A 17,564-nucleotide genomic window follows, 5' to 3' on the forward strand; every position below is an offset into this window, starting at 1 on the left:
CGTTAATAACCACGGCGAAGGAGAGATAACTTATGACACCTGGAGACATGTCAAGATCAGTCAAGCCAACAATCTTCCCAGGCAACAGACTATGGCAAGTTGGCTAGACTACAGCTTGGCTACACCAAGGCCAGGCTACAGCAGACTGTGGTAGGTTGGCTACACCAAGGCCAGGCTACAGCAGACTGTGGTAGGTTGGCTACACCAAGGCCAGGCTACAGCACACTGTGGTAGGTTGGCTACACCAAGGCCAGGCTACAGCAGACTGTGGTAGGTTGGCTACACCAAGGCCAGGCTACAGCAGACTGTGGTAGGTTGGCTACACCAAGGCCAGGCTACAGCAGACTGTGGTAGGTTGGCTACACCAAGGCCAGGCTACACCAGACTGTGGTAGGTTGGCTACACCAAGGCCAGGCTACAGCAGACTGTGGTAGGTTGGCTACACCAAGGCCAGGCTACAGCAGACTGTGGTAGGTTGGCTACACCAAGGCCAGGCTACAGCACACTGTGGTAGGTTGGCTACACCAAGGCCAGGCTACAGCAGACTGTGGTAGGTTGGCTACACCAAGGCCAGGCTACACCAGACTGTGGTAGGTTGGCTACACCAAGGCCAGGCTACAGCACACTGTGGTAGGTTGGCTACACCAAGGCCAGGCTACAGCAGACTGTGGTAGGTTGGCTACACCAAGGCCAGGCTACACCAGACTGTGGTAGGTTGGCTACACCAAGGCCAGGCTACAGCACACTGTGGTAGGTTGGCTACACCAAGGCCAGGCTACAGCAGACTGTGGTAGGTTGGCTACACCAAGGCCAGGCTACACCAGACTGTGGTAGGTTGGCTACACCAAGGCCAGGCTACACCAGACTGTGGTAGGTTGGCTACACCAAGGCCAGGCTACAGCACACTGTGGTAGGTTGGCTACACCAAGGCCAGGCTACAGCAGACTGTGGTAGGTTGGCTACACCAAGGCCAGGCTACACCAGACTGTGGTAGGTTGGCTACACCAAGGCCAGGCTACACCAGACTGTGGTAGGTTGGCTACACCAAGGCCAGGCTACAGCACACTGTGGTAGGTTGGCTACACCAAGGCCAGGCTACAGCAGACTGTGGTAGGTTGGCTACACCAAGGCCAGGCTACACCAGACTGTGGTAGGTTGGCTACACCAAGGCCAGGCTACAGCAGACTGTGGTAGGTTGGCTACACCAAGGCCAGGCTACAGCAGACTGTGGTAGGTTGGCTACACCGAGGCCAGGCTACAGCACACTGTGGTAGGTTAGCTACACCAAGGCCAGGCTACAGCAGACTGTGGTAGGTTGGCTACACCAAGGCCAGGCCACACCAGACGGCGGCAGGTTGGCTACACCCCGGCTTGACTACACCCGGTCAACACACAACCTTTAGCGAACACAAAATAAATTTCCTCACATAACACATTTGATTTAAAAATAATCTTTCCATCAGCGATCTAACTTTTCAATCAGTCAATGAGTCAGTCTATTAATCAGCGAGCTAATCAATAAATCACTAAAACAATCACCGGCAGATTCAATCAATTTGTAAAGCAGTCAGTAAGCCAATCACAATGATTGCAACAGGCAGTGCAACTTGTACGTGAGCGGGTATACGAACCCGTCGATGACAGCCATTCACTCAGCCAACCAAGCAGTCAATCATATTACTGGTAAACTAGATAGCACAAAAGTCTGAGTTTAAAAGTCTACGGATGCCACAACCCGCGTTTCATTACTTCATGCTCTGCTTTTTACCGAGTTTTGGGTCAAGGTTGCAACGGTCTATATTGTTCCTGTCGTATTTAGTAATGAATTGGTCGCTGGTTCGCAATAGAATTTGATCAGAAAATTGCCAGAATTCAATATTGTTTCAAGTGTTCCGTTGTGACGTAATTACTATGCCACGTGTATGTTGCCGTAACAATGGTGTGCCAGGTGTGTAGTAACGGTGTAATATGTTGCCAGGTGTGTAGTAACGGTGTAATATGTTGCCAGGTGTGTAGTGACGGTGTAATGTTGCCAGGTGTGTAGTAACGGTGTAATATGTTGCCAGGTGTGTAGTGACGGTGTAAAGTTGCCAGGTGTGTAGTAACGGTGTAATATGTTGCCAGGTGTATAGTAGAATAAGGTATAGCTTTTGTGTGAATGCGCTGTATGTACATATTATATATATTATATATATATATATTGTTTGTTTTTTTCCAAGTCGTTATACAGTGATATATATATATATATATATATATATATATATATATATATATATATATATATATATATATATATATATATATATAGTGTGCCAGAAGGCACTTCAAGGAGGCCTGGAACACAAATGCAGCTCGTCGAGGGGTGGAGGTGGTGGCCAATAACTCTTTGATGTCTGGAGTTCAAAGAGAAGATGGTGAGAGAAATGGACAACATTCACCATCAGCCCCCCCCCCTCCTTCCTCCACGTCCTCCACCATCACCTTCTTAACTACTTACCGCCTCCAACGGCCTTGCCACTTGCCACTTGCCTAACCTTTTCCTGTATTCCTACCAACTCTTCTCTCCAGCTTCTCCCTGAATCGACCCTTCTATCCCTCGCCTGCCTGACCGTCCCATACCATCCCTGTCACGCCCCCCTCAACCAATCACTGCCATTCCTTCCACCAAGCCAGTCGCACCCTTCCACTACCTCTTCTCCTGCTCACTACACTCCATGCTCCCTTGCAACAGAAAGAACACAGGTTTCAGGTTAACGTTTAGCTCCCCAACCCCTTGGGAGGTGCAAACGATCGATCGTAATAAACCAATGTTGTATAACTGGAGCAACCAACGCCTTGTTTAGCCACTTGTATATCAATTTATCCCAGGACTGCTTACGTGATTCCAGGTTACTTGACGGACACATCAGATGAGCCAGTAAACGTGTTCTAGAGACAATATGAAGACGGACAATATATCACTGGAATACTACAGTTACTGGAGTCAAGACATTCCCCGACCTGGACCTCCGAATAACATTGGTGGCCTTCTTATAGATACAAGTTTCACTCAAATTAAAAACACATGCAAGTCACCACGGCTTTAACACGTAAATGGAAGGGAAGGGAGGCAGCACTAGGGGGCGGGAGCAGCAGTAAAGGGAGGCAGCGCTAGGGGGCGTGAGCAACAGTGAAGAGAGGCAGCACTAGGGGGCGTGAGCAGCAGTAAAGGGAGGCAGCACTAGGGGGCGTGAGCAGCAGTAAAGGGAGGCAGCACTAGGGGGCGTGAGCAACAGTGAAGAGAGGCAGCACTAGGGGGCGTGAGCAACAGTGAAGAGAGGCAGCACTAGGGGGCGGGAGCAACAGTGAAGAGAGGCAGCACTAGGGGGCGGGAGCAACAGTAAAGGGAGGCAGCACTAGGGGGCGTGAGCAACAGTGAAGAGAGGCAGCACTTACGTGACTTATTCCAGTGGCAAGTGGCACACACAAGTCGTTATACAGTGACGAAGAATTTAAGTTGTAAACTTGTCTGTTCGTGAAGTGTTGGCAATGGTAAACTTAATCCATTAGCAGGGAAGCAACAACTCTGCTGGTGGTGGTGGTGGAGCGGGTCTCTTTTCAGTGACAGTGTTTTCCCCAAGCCAGAAGCCCTACACCAGTGATGGCTCACGCTGTTGCCTTTCTATATACAATGGGTGTAGCGTATTTTTGTTATAGGCAAGTTTCCTTAATTAATTCTCTAACAAGTTTTATTTCGATCTGTAACAAGTATTTTGAAAAACTTTTGTCTACTTTTATGTGTCTTGGTAGTGTGAAGAATGTGTGTGTCAGCGAGAACACCGCATACTCCTGTTATGCCAGAGTATCCGTCATGCTAGGGGCCAGGTGTATACTCGGGTTTACCACCTCTCGTGCTCTTCTTGTGGTTTAAATCGTATTATCCTTGATGCCGGGGAGATTTTTATATTATAATCAATGAAGTTGATAGAGAGGTTGAGACGTGGGCGCTTTACCTTTGATGTTGTTGGTAACCTCTTGACGCAGTGATTACCCAGAGCTTTTGTTGTGTTTGTGCTTCTGTTGTTTGTGGTGTTATTAACGATGCTGGTGACGCTGCTCTTGATGTACCTCTACTGATCTCTTGTCATACGTCTTGTCATAACTCTTGTTGGTAAATCTCTTGCTGTCATATCTCCCGCTGTCATGTCTCTCACTGTCATGTCTCCCGCTGTCATGTCTCTCGCTGTCATATCTCCCGCTGTCATGTCTCTCACTGTCATGTCTCCCGCTGTCATGTCTCCCACTGTCATGTCTCTTGCCGTTTCCTGTCCTGCTCTCTTATGATGCTCATGTAATCTATTTTCCTTTTGTTATTTGTTTTTAAGCTGTGCTAATAACGTACAAGTATTGAAGTGGTTGTCCTAGCTCCATGTTAGCTTACGTCAGGTCAGGTGTGATTAGGGTTAAACCAGGTTAGGTTAGGTTAGGTTAAGTTAGATTAGGACAGCTTGTTAAATTAAATTAGGATAAGATTCGTTAGGGAGGAATAGGCTAGATTTAGGTTAGATAAGGTTAGAATATGTTAGGTGATATAATATTGGAAAGATTGAGTTTAGTGGAGAGGAGATAAGAGTGTCGTACTATGGCGGCTCCGCCACTAATGGTGCCTGGTTATCTTCTTTCTTAAAATTTACCGTAAATAATATGAAGGCAATCTAGCCCGCTGTTATATTAAACGTTGTTCTGTCCAATATTGTTGCCGAAAGCTGTATAAGTTAATATGCATCTAATACAGCAGCTGGCGGTTGTATACCACCTTTACTGCTTTACCAAAACAGCCGCCAGCTGCCCAAAAAGAGTCTCGAGTTATTCTTATTCCTATTTTGCCTTCTGTTCTGCAGACACTTTCCTTGTTATCTTGTGATAGCGCTTCCACTCTGTTATCTGCGAGGCTTACTTCAGTCCAATAATGAACTCCGATATTTAATGCAAATCTGACTTAGCCCCAACAATTATTAACAATAAACACAAAAGCAATAAAGAAGAGCCTTCCTCTGAAGACCACGAAGAGCAATTAGTCAGTTTCAGACGTTGATCTCTCCTTTTCCAGAGCCAAAGACCCAATAATTAGCGGCTCCGAGCTTATTACAAGTTAATTAACACACGATGTTTATGACGAATACCTCATGATTGGCCCGGGGAAGGAACCAATTACACAACCAAACCTCGCATCATGACGCAAGGCGTCATATTATGAAGCAGGACGTCATATTATGATGCTAGGCGTCGTATTATGATGCAAGACGTCATATTATGATGCTAGGCGTCATATTATGACGCAAGACGTCATATTATGACGCAAGACGTCATATTATGACGCAAGACGTCATATTATGAAGCAAGACGTCATATTATGAAGCAAGACGTCATATTATGAAGCAAGACGTCATATTATGAAGCAAGACGTCATATTATGAAGCAAGACGTCATATTATGAAGCAAGACGTCATATTATGAAGCAAGACTTCAGACTATGAAGCAATACTTCACATTATTAAGCACGATGACAATACGAAGTCATCGTGTCCTCTCTCCCACAACTCCTCTCTTATTTCTTCTCTCTCAAATTTCCATGTAAAAATGGAGAACTGAAAGCAGGATTATCACGACAGTCAGTTTTCCACTGTAAACACAAAATAAAGGAGTGAGACGTGTAGAACCTTACCAGCATGGTGCTGATGGTAGTGAAAGGTTGACGTGGTCACCTACCAGCATGGTGCTGATGGTAGTGAAAGGTTGACGTGGTCACCTACCAGCATGGTGCTGATGGTAGTGAGAGCTTGACGAGGACGAAGCATTCACTCATCAGCTCACTCTCACTCTCACCAGCACGGTGCTGGTGAGAGTGAGTCGAGAACACTGACGGTGTCAGGTGTAGGTCACCTTCAGCTGCCAGGACCGTCAAGCTAGGGGTCAGGTACCCGCCGGGTGCTCCGTGTTTACATCGTCGCCGAACATAACAAATGACGATCACTACGTAAACACTCGCGATTCAACAGCTCGCTGATCAAATTTGATGGCGACACGAAGTTAGCGTAATTAGTTTCATTGTTAGCTTCCATCCGGGCAATATTTCCCCCATCCACCTGGCTTTACACCAATAGTGAACTTAGTGTGATTCTGTTTGACTTGCAACGCGAGGAAATGATTTGTCCTGCTTATGAGTATACGGCAATTAGGCAAGAGGTGCAGGGTGAGAGAGCAAGCAGCTCCCGTGAATTGAATTGAATTATCAGGGGAAAGCGCCAAGCCATTACGACTAAACGAACAAATCTACAAGGGCCGTGACGAGGATTCGAACCTGCGTCCGGGAGCATCCCAGACACTGCCTTAATCGACTGAGCCACAAATCCCTTGTGGATTTGTTCATTTGATGCATCACGTTAGTGTGATCTCGGTGTGCCTTTACGACTATATAGCATTGGGAAGGGGTCAGGATTAGGATTTGGGATGGGTCGGGGGGAAAGGAATGGTGCCCAACCACATGGACGGTCGGGGACTGAACGCCGACCTGCATGAAGCGAGACAGTCGCTCTATCGTCCAGCCCAAGACTGTTGTTAACGCTTTACCCAGAGTGTTCTCCCGCACAGAAATAACGACGTTTTGACGTTACAATAAAGTGAACTTGTGTGTTTCTGGTCTGCCAGCCTTTGTCGCTGTGGGGAGCCTTTCGTCATCACCCACTCAAATGTCAAGTAGTTTTTTGGCAATGAATGGCTTAAATTTAACACGGATGGCGCGTATACTGAACAAACATTATCACAATACTTCACTCGCTCGACACAATATCACAGCATTTCACTCATCACAGGATCCCAACACTACACTCACTCAACATAAGACAGGATCAAACAGTATACTTAATACAGAATCACAACACTACAATCAACTCATTATCGCAGAATTTCTATCATGAGAGAAAGGAAGGTGAGCCAGGCCGTGCAACACAGCCATCCACACCTGCAACACAGTCGTCCACCCCTGCAACACTGTCTAGTGTCATGATAGTGGTGGAGGGCCAATAACGAGCCGTGTGTGTCAGCACTCCCCCCTGATACCCAGCTCCAGCCTCCCTCTAATGTCTCCCAGATATTTGGAACACTCGGAACGTCTTCAAACTGTCTACACCTACCACTGTACCACACTACCCACCTACCACTGTACCACACTACCCACCTACCACTGTACCACACCACCCACTTACCACACCACCCACCTGCCCCTGTACCACACCACCCACCTACCACTGTACCACACCACCCACCTGCCCCTGTACCACACCACCCACCTACCACTGTACCACACCACCCACCTACCACTGTACCACACCACCCACTTACCACTGTACCACACCACCCACCTGCCCCTGTACCACACCACCCACCCACCTACACCTCTACAAGACAGGCCATACATTATCTTCATGATACCGTTAATTTGGCGTCTACTGTAGGTAAGTTGTTTAAGCAATAAATGCAAATGCCAGTAGAATTCATCTTGTAAACCCCCTGTAGTTCATATGTTAAATATGACTCTCTTCATCTTTCTCCAAGTCTAACAAATGCTCATTGCAACAGTAGGTAGGATTAGTTTCAACTTCCCATGATTCCTATACAGTGGCCAAGTAAGCCTTCCAGTATGTCCTATATACTTACCTCATATTCTGAAATGTTTATTGGTTAATGAGAGCGAGCTTCAATGGAGAGCCTCGCTGTAACACAGTGTTTCGCTGTAACACAGTCTTGTCTGAAATTATTCCGAAATTAGTCACTTCTTTCTTACTATCTCTGTCTCTGTTTCTCTCTCTCTATCTTCTCCTGCCATAAATCTGCCTGCGTTATACCGTTATCCATAATGCGTCATTATACATTAACCCAGACAGCTAAATGATCCAAACCGTCATTAACATGACAGACTCCGACACAAACAAGGTGCGCCTGTCACTAGCTGATAACCACATTCATCAACAGTGTTCTGCACTAAGCAGCGTTGAGTCACACAGCTCATCATGCCAGCCAGAGCGCTCCATTCATCAGTGTTGTGTTGTCCACGGTACACAAGGAAATATAACTGTTGTTTTTAATATTTTTGTTGCCATTCCTTTCTTTTTCTGACGAACTGACGGCGTTACACGATGCTTCACACCTGACGGATTAGTGCAGTGGTACGTCAAGCATATCCAGGCTGGGACGTCTTGAAGCAACGCTACTCCCATTGTGTAGTATTACGGGCTATTCCTGCCCGCACCACCTCTTGGGTGGCTTAATCTTCATCAATCAATCAATTCATTCTGTACACTCTGTGATGCCTCACGTGTCCGCTGCCAACACCAATAGCATGAGTGTTGCCTCACCCTTCCCAAACACTCATTACAGCAGTCGTAACCTATTGGTAAATGTGTGTGAGAGAGCGTCGGAGATGTGTGCCAACACTCAAGGCGACTTACTCGTAAATTCTGGCTTTCATCTCTCCTTCCGTTCGCTTTGCCCCCCCCGTCCTTCATCTTTGATATATCCGTCTAGTGTGACTCAGCCATTTTCCTCTCTCAGGCGCACCAGCCACCTAACTCCAACTCCAAGACGCTGCCACACACACACACACACACATCGAGGACGCCCTCTCGCAGACGTCGGGGACCTGAGGTGGCGGGTTCCACTCACAGTCAGCCAATGATAACGATTCTGTAAGTGGCGGGACCAAACCTACGATGGCGTTCGGTCGTGATCATAAATATTTTAAATTGACTCAAAATGGAAGTAGGAGAAAGAAGATAAAAAAGCAGTGGGAGAAGGAAGAAGCGGGAGAAGTAAAAACAAAAGGCGATCTCAACCCAGCTTTACAGATTATATTAATAAATTACCCTGACTGTGCGGTTCCTCCAGCTCATCCATGCACGCTTGGAGCTGGCGGCTGGCGGCCACGGGTCGCTGTGTCCTGGGGTGGCGGCTGGCGGCCACGGGTCGCTGTGTCCTGGGGTGGCGGCTGGCGGCCACGGGTCGCTGTGTCCTGGGGTGGCGGCTGGCGGCCACGGGTCGCTGTGTCCTGGGGTGGCGGCTGGCGGCCACGGGTCGCTGTGTCCTGGGGTGGCGGCTGGCGGCCACGGGTCGCTGTGTCCTGGGGTGGCGGCTGGCGGCCACGGGTCGCTGTGTCCTGGGGTGGCGGCTGGCGGCCACGGGTCGCTGTGTCCTGGGGTGGCGGCTGGCGGCCACGGGTCGCTGTGTCCTGGGGTGGCGGCTGGCGGCCACGGGTGGCTGTGTCCTGGGGTGACCTGGGGCCCCTGCCAGGGGTCACCACGTGCAGCGCCAGGACAAGGCCCGCCAGGACCCCCGCCCCTTGCATCAAAGGCTAGATACAGAGCGCTTTATGGCACAATATTTCCGCAGACGACGACACGACTCACGTCCCCCAGTGAATGTACTCGGGGCGACCGTGGCACCGCGGCTCCATCACTCCCGCCTCCTCCACACACCTTCAAGATGTCTCCTGCATCACCGCCTCCTTCACACGAGTGCTGACAATCCTTACACTTTGGAACATTTATAACACAGTACACAATCATTTTATATTAACACCATCAGTGATTTTAATGTCGTGAGGATAACTTGAGAGGCAGACAGTGAGTGTAAACAAACCCCCAGACTGAGAGAGAGAGCAAGTCAACGCGACATATGGACTAGCGACAGACTGCAGCTTATTGGTTGAGAGCCTGACACAAAAATGATGGTGACATCCCTCATTACGATAATAACATCAATTACGGAGTGACAGCGCCGGAATTGGCCAGCGGGGAAATGAAATAATCACGTTGGAGTTTAGACTCGACACATTAGTCCGATTATGGAACGTCGTCTTGTTAATGGGTTGTGATTGTATCTGTGGGGCGAGAGGCGGGGCCCAAGAACGTTGCTCATCCCTAGTGAGTGGAACCATTTGTGTGTCAACACGACCCACCGGCCGCCAGACGGACCTAGTCAGCGGCCCGGCCAGTCAGACAGGAGACCACTCACCCAAGCACGAGGGTAAGGAGGAAGAGACGCTTGACGCTGCTCTACACACGACTCTGGCACCTTATGTTTGGCTCACGCTTGGCTCATGTTTGGCTCACGCTTGGTTCTTAACCAATTATTTCGTGTCTTGGTCTGGTCAAGAATACCTGCCAAGTTTGGCTTAACACCACTAATATTATATTCCAAAAGCTGCGAAATTTACAATGCTATTTTGATGTAGGCAATTTAAACTAAATCCTTCTGCTAATCGGATATGCATATATTATAATATTGGATTTGCTCTCCGCTAATATATCTCTTGAACGGGTTTAAAAGTTTGTGGGTCTTATGGTAATGAGGGAGGGAGTGTGAAAGTGTACTCTTAACTAACACACTTCGTTGCACGACGCTCTCCTATTTTTGGTTTGGCCCAAGTTCGAATCCCCGATGACCTAAGTGAATTTGAGTCTATATAGAGAGAATGTCACAATAACGTGGCTGTATATAACTTCCTGCTTCCTCTCTTGCCTCGTGTGGCCAAGTCTCCGTTCTTTCTCAGTTTCTACTTGATAAGCCTCCAAGACTTCCAGGCTGGTGGGGGAGGTGGGGTGGTGGGGGAAGTGGCTAGCAGGGATGTACGGGGGCAGGCTGGTGGGGGAGGTGGGGTGGCAGGGGGGTGAAGGGGGCCAGGCTGGTGGGGGAGGAGGGGTGGCAGGGGGTGTAGGGGGCCAGGCTGGTGGGGGAGGTGGGGTGGCAGGGGGGTGTAGGGGGCCAGGCTGGTGGGGGAGGTGGGGTGGCAGGGGGGTGTAGGGGGCCAGGTTGGTGGGGGAGGTGGGGTGGCAGGGGTGTACTGGGGCCAGGCTGGTGGGGGGGGGCTGGCAGGGGTGTACGGGGGCAGGCTGGTGGGGGAGGTGGGGTGGCAGGGGGGTGTAGGGGGCCAGGCTGGTGGGGGAGGTGGGGTGGCAGGGGTGTACTGGGGCCAGGCTGGTGGGGGGGGGGCTGGCAGGAGTGTACTGGGGCCAGGCTGGTGGGGAAGGTGGGGTGGCAGGGGGTGTACTGGGGCCAGGCTGGTGGGGGGGGGGGGGGAAGGTCTCCAACAATACTTACTCTATACTTTTCCAATACAAATAACAGTGTTAAAGAATTATCAGACGGAAAACTGGTTGTCTGGGTGCGCCTGAGCAGATCATCATCCATCACGCGGACACAACTAATGCAATTTGTAAAATATATATAATAACCCACACACACAAATTATATATATATATATATATATATATATATATATATATATATATATATATATATATATATATATACAGTATTTATGTGATTCATCTGAGAACGTCGACCGAGTCACGTTAAAGTTTGACCTTCGTAAAAGCCAACAAAATAAACGGGGAAAAAAGGCCAACATCCCTGGAAGGTTATTGGAAAAAATGGATGAGACTGGTGGCGACTTGTCCAGGATAACAAAGGCACCTCTGGAGGACAGCTCCACTACTGGAGTGAAGGATCACATATGAAAATTAAAATGGGCCATTGATTCGCGACTCTTGTATACGAGCCTTTCACCGGCCACGACCAACAATCAATACACTATGACCTTAAGGAAGGAGCTCAGAGTTTCAACACGAAGCCTTGCGATACTTCACTTCAAAATTACAAGCACACACACATACAGGTGTGTGTGTGTGTGTGTGTGTGTGTGTTGTTGTGTTGATTTAGGGGCGACGACGATCGTGGGATCGGATGCGCCCGTATGTGTGTGTGTGTGTGTGTGTGTGTGTGTGTGTGTGTGTGTGTGTGTGTGTGTGTGTGTGTGTGTGTGTGTGTGTGTGTGTGTGTGTGTGTGTGTGTGTGTTTTAGTAACGTCTAGTATCACTTACCTATAACCGTTACTATACTGTACAGCTGCACAGTCAGGTTTCATATATCTATTAATTTTGATTTTATATACTAGTTTGTTATAATAGTTATAACATAACCTTATACACCATGATATACTGATCCGTTTCTTTGAGAACGGATTGAGAGGATGCATGATCCTGTATGGTGTATTTCAGAAATTCCCTCACCATTGTTATTACTGCATGAAAAAAATATTCTTCATCCTATGCTGGAGTGGGGAGGCCTACTGTGGGGATGAGTAAGGAACAATGAGCAGTGAAGCAAAGTCACAGTGATCTGAGGCAAGTCACAGTGATCTGAGGCAAGTCACAGTGATCTGAGGCAAGTCACGGTGACCTGAGGGGGGCACAGTAACCTGAGGGGGGGACACAGTGACCTGAGGGGGGACACAGGGACCTGAGGCAGCAGTGACAGTGTTATCAGTGGGGTCCGACAGGGGGCCAAGACTGGCGTATTTCTTGTTCCTGATCTATTTACAATGAACTTCCAGAAGGGATTCATTTCTTCTTCCCAATGTCAACTGATGTTTCATAAACTGACGAAGCTGGATGCTTTCAACTGGACACCAGATGCAAAGTTCTAAATTAGAGGAAACATTCCTGGAACCCAGCAGTGAAAACTCCCTTGAGACTGATGACACACATCGCATCACTCATCAACTGCACAAGCAACTTGGCTAATATGAAAACTGACTAGAAATATGAATTCGGATTTAATCAAGACCTTGTTCACTATAAATGTCAGACCAATTCTGGAATATGCAGCACCGGCGTGGAATTCTTATCTCGTTTAGCTCTAAACATTACGAGATAAAGTTGAGAGGTATGCCACCGAACTAGTACCAAAGCTGGGAGGTATAAGTTATGAGGAAAGGCTAAAGAAATTAAACCTCATGACATTAAATCATTGAAGATTTAGAGAAGACATGATTACCACAAATAAAAGTGTCAGAGGGCTTCACAGGGCAGACAAGGACATGTAGCTGGAATGGGTTATACGAGAGTAAGTAATTATCAAAAGAAGGCGCCAAGCCGGGTACAGTGTAGCACCATACCTTACCTTGAGGTGCTTCCGGGGCTTAGCGTTCCCGCGGCCCGGTCGTCGACTAGGCCTCCTGGTTGCTGGACTGATCAACCAAGCTGTTGGACGCGGCTACTCGCAGCCTGACGTATGAGTCACAGCCTGGTTGATCAGGTACCATCAAATGGGTTGTACGAGAAGGGGATGAAGGTGGACACTAACTGCCAAACTGAACCAGAGGCATTAAATATAGCTGATATCAGTCAGAACAGTGAAACAAAGTAACATCAAGCAGTAAGTGGTGGAGGCACAGCTTCAAGAGTAGATAAGAGGCCACAGAGACTCGGGAATCTGAACACCAGTTTATTTGAGAAGCTTGAGGAGCATGAGTGGCGGGACCAAAGAAATGAAGACTAACCCAGGCAAGCACAACTAGGTGATAATTATGTGAGAAGAACACGTCTCCACAACCTTCAACTTCCTCCACCTTCAGACAAGTAAGGTAATTTCCCCTCCATAAGTGTCCACAAGGAATAGAAACATCCGGAGAGCCCTCGTCGCTATCATTTTCTTAATTAAGGAGTCACTGTTTGTGAGTGGTGCTTCTTCAGAGAGGGAAGGGGATCACCACACACACACACACACACACACACACACACACACACACACACACACACACACACACACACACACACACACACACACACACACACACAATGCCAGATAGAAAAAACAATTTAAGAATCAGGAAGGGAGAAGGATGAAATAGAAGGGCGTGTGTGCGGATTAGAGAAGGGGAGAGACACACAGAGAGGTAGCGTGTACTCACCTAGTAACTGTGGTGAGAGAGAGAGAAAGAGAGAGAGAGAGAGAGAGAGAGAGAGAGAGAGAGAGAGAGAGAGAGAAGAGAGAAGAGAGAAGAGAGAAGAGAGAAGAGAGAAGAGAGAAGAGAGAGAGAGAGAGTATATCAGATAACAGAACACGAATTTAGAGTTTTCACCAAACTAAACCCAGTTAAGTAAAATTCGAGGGTAGTAGCGAAGCCCACTCAGTGGTGACGGGTCACTGTAGCAGTGATACAGTGGTGACCCGTCACTGTAGCAGTGATACAGTGGTGACTGGTCACTGTAGCAGTGATACAGTGGTGACCCGTCAATGTAGCAGTGATACAGTGGTGACCCGTCACTGTAGCAGTGATACAGTGGTGACCCGTCACTGTAGCAGTGGTGACCCGTCAATGTAGCAGTGATACAGTGGTGACTGGTCACTGTAGCAGTGATACAGTGGTGACCCGTCACTGTAGCAGTGATACAGTGGTGACTGGTCACTGTAGCAGTGATACAGTGGTGACCCGTCAATGTAGCAGTGATACAGTGGTGACCCGTCACTGTAGCAGTGATACAGTGGTGACCCGTCACTGTAGCAGTGATACAGTGGTGACCTAAACAGGCAGTTGACAAGTCATAACTGCAAGATGGGACACGTAGACCCAGAAAGCAGCCATCAGATGGCCAGCTTAAGCAAGGAACATGTCTAGGCACACACCAGACATATATGGCTGGAGAGAGTTATCATATATACAAGTCTGGCCTTAGTTGGTGAGTGTGCTGTGTCTGTGTGAGACTTGTGTATGTGAGAGACTGGTGTATGTGAGACTGGTGTATGTGTGAGACTGGTGTATGTGTGAGACTCGAGTGTATGTGTGAGACTCGTGTATGTTTCTCTTGGCCAATCCTTACTTCTCTCCGCTAAGTTAAATCTATTCACGAATTTGAACGAACATTTTCATCTTATTTTCGAAGATGAAATTACATAACAAATAAAAACAAAGAAGCCAAATTTACTTATTACTAATTTTTCGTATAATTATTTTTTAGACATGAATTAACATTCACTTCAACACTGGTGGTATAAATATTATATATTTAGAAGCATTACCTTATTAGCCTCACTCATTCCTCAGTACTGCCTAACAAAACAGTACGACCAAAATTAAATAATTACTAAGTCATTCTCGAGATATTTAAACGAACTCAGCAATGATAAAGTAGAATAAAAAAAAACTCCCAATACGTCAAGCCGAGCCTTGCGCCAACTAGGCAATATATTGAATGTACCTACTTATATAAATATTAAAGAGCCTACACATTTACCTTTAATCTATCGCAGATACTTGTCTGGCGTGATGAAATTGGGTAGGCTTTGAGTGAGGCTCCCGCCGTGCACCCGCCCTTGATGTATTCTCGGGCGGACCGGACACACCCGGCGTAAAGTAATGGAGCAATTAATATTTCAGAGAGAGAGGTTCCAACGGGCGCCTTCCCGAGCCTCCCTGACAGCGTCAACCACCAGCCACCAGGCCGGGGTGGCTGTACCCACCAGGCCGAGGTGGCTGTATCCTCAACCACGCTCCACCTCCAGTAGTCTGGGTGCTTGTGTCAAGCAGTTGTATCTATGTTGTATTTAGAGAGGTTAATATATGCAAATGTTGATATAAAGAGGTACATAGGGGTATCTTTAGGGTTCAGGTGTATTTGCAGGTATGTAGGAAAACTGATGAACCTGCAGGTATGGAGGCGTTGTTGTGTATTCTCAGCAATGTTGGTGTTCGAGTGTATTGACAGTTAAGTAGGCGTTGTGAATGTACTCACAGCTATGTAAGGGTTGGAGTGAGGGTGGGCGTCCTTGTACATCTCACACTCGTAGCAGGGCGCTCGCTGGCCGCCCACGCCCACGGCCAGGCTGCAGGCCACCACCACGCACCTCCACACGCCCATCTGTAAGAACAACGAGACATAAGCGGTGAGCACAGCCACTCAGTCAGACGCTTCCCCGTCCAAACATAGCTGATACACTCACTGTATCTTGTAGTCAAATGTGAAACAGTTAGTGTATACAGTTAATACATACAGTCACAGTTAATACATAGTCACAGTTAATACATAGTCATAGTGAATACATAGTCACAGTTAATTCATCGCCCCAGGATGGATCATGCATACGGATAAAAATGAAAGGTTTTCAACTTAAATACAAATTATTATTATATAGTTTTGTGCATAGTTAGACCAACAGAGTCCAACCACTTGGATGGGATGGAAGGGTGGCGGCCTCGTTTCTTGCAGGTCCGCGTTCAGTCTTCGACCGTCCAAATGGCTGGGCAAAATTCCTTTCCTTATTCCACACCTAAATCATATCCCGTCCAAATATGCTATATAGTCGTGATCGCTTAGTTTCCTCCTGATTGATAAGCCGAGGTAAGTTTAGGTTAGGGATCTGAGTTGACAGTTAGGCGAGAGTAAGTGTTTACACCAGAGGCTGAAGTATGGTTAGGGGGTAGGTGGAGGGAGGGTGTGTGGGGAAGAGGGAATGGGGAGAGGGGAGAGGGGTGGGGGCGGGGGTGGGTGGGGGGAGCGAAATCCCGCATAAATCAGAATATTGATATCGCTTCTCTCACCCATATTGACACAGAGCATGACGGATGCCCGACAACATATATATATGTGTGTGTGTGTGTGTGTGTGTGTGTGTGTGTGTGTGTGTGTGTGTGTGTGTGTGTGTGTGTGTGTGTGTGTGTGTGTGTGTGTGTGTGTGTGTGTATGTGTGTGTGTGTGTGTGTACACACACGGTGTCCCGTGTATAAGTCTAGCAGGGTACATATAACACACAGTTGAAGAGTTTCAACACAGCTGTGGGTGTGTTACGTCACATGACTCTGCCACAGTTGGCTGCAGTGTGTGAGTGTTGAACACAACTGGGGGGCGGGAGATGGACACTACACAACACAAGGGTTAAATTAAATGTAATTTGTCCTGTACATAAAACAGTTCAATATTTATTTTTGAATCCGTTACATATATGAAGAGGCCAGAGGTATCATCCATGACGTTGTCACCATTTTTTAGAACTTTTTTTTATGAGAAAATCAGTAGGAGTCACGAGGAGGATACGAAAGCATGCTCTGGGTACTGCCAAGCATACACCTTTGACCACTCCACCATGACGTGGTCAAAAGTCATGCAACCTTTAGCATTCTCATACTGATTTTCTCATTAAAACATCACGTTAATGGAATTTCTTTGTCCATTTGAAGGTTTTTATATCTTTTATTTTCACCCCCAAATTCACAACATTGATCTAACAATATATTTATTTGTTAATCCTCTTAATTGCTGGATATTGTACCCTCGTGCCGCGCCACATCTGGCACAGTTTGTGGCTGATAATACCGTTTGTGGTTACACCGCTCGATAAAATGACCCGTTTTTTTACGATGGTTCTGAGCCTAGATGATAATGGCACGAGGACTCCTGGAAACACCATTTATTGCTTCTCCTGGGGACCATAGCAAGGTAACAGGACGTATTGGGTTCACACTCCCGGGGCCTGAATTTATTAACGATTCTTTTTCGTTCATAGCTGTGGATAGATACATTTGAAGCACTGACAACGGGGTCAGTGTAAGCTTAGGGGCAACAGGGCGGAAGTCATCAAAACTACGATGATTGTTCTCTGTATGGACCCTGAGAGGGGCCCCTATTTGGTCAGCTATAGTAGTGAGAATGTTATAATGATGACCACCGTGGACAGTGAAGATGTGACCCTTG

At 47.5% G+C, this 17,564-nt stretch overlaps 1 protein-coding gene across 7 annotated transcripts in view; it reads right to left on the reverse strand.

The window, feature by feature from the left end:
- The window catches only part of LOC123759980 (CCN family member 2), a 124,979-nt gene that overhangs the window by 26,926 nt on the left and 80,489 nt on the right, over positions 1 to 17,564 (reverse strand). For all 7 annotated transcript variants that reach the window (XR_011228730.1, XM_069325349.1, XM_069325347.1 and 4 more), the window contains one exon: positions 15,609 to 15,734. Coding sequence is in view for 6 of the 7 variants with exons in the window: in XM_069325349.1 (XP_069181450.1) it covers positions 15,609 to 15,734 (126 nt within the window). In the remaining variant the exon portion in view is untranslated. The remainder of the gene's footprint in view (positions 1 to 15,608; positions 15,735 to 17,564) is intronic.

Source organism: Procambarus clarkii, chromosome 16 (assembly GCF_040958095.1).
Source record: "Procambarus clarkii isolate CNS0578487 chromosome 16, FALCON_Pclarkii_2.0, whole genome shotgun sequence".
In the NCBI taxonomy this organism is placed as follows: Eukaryota; Metazoa; Arthropoda; class Malacostraca; order Decapoda; family Cambaridae; genus Procambarus; species Procambarus clarkii.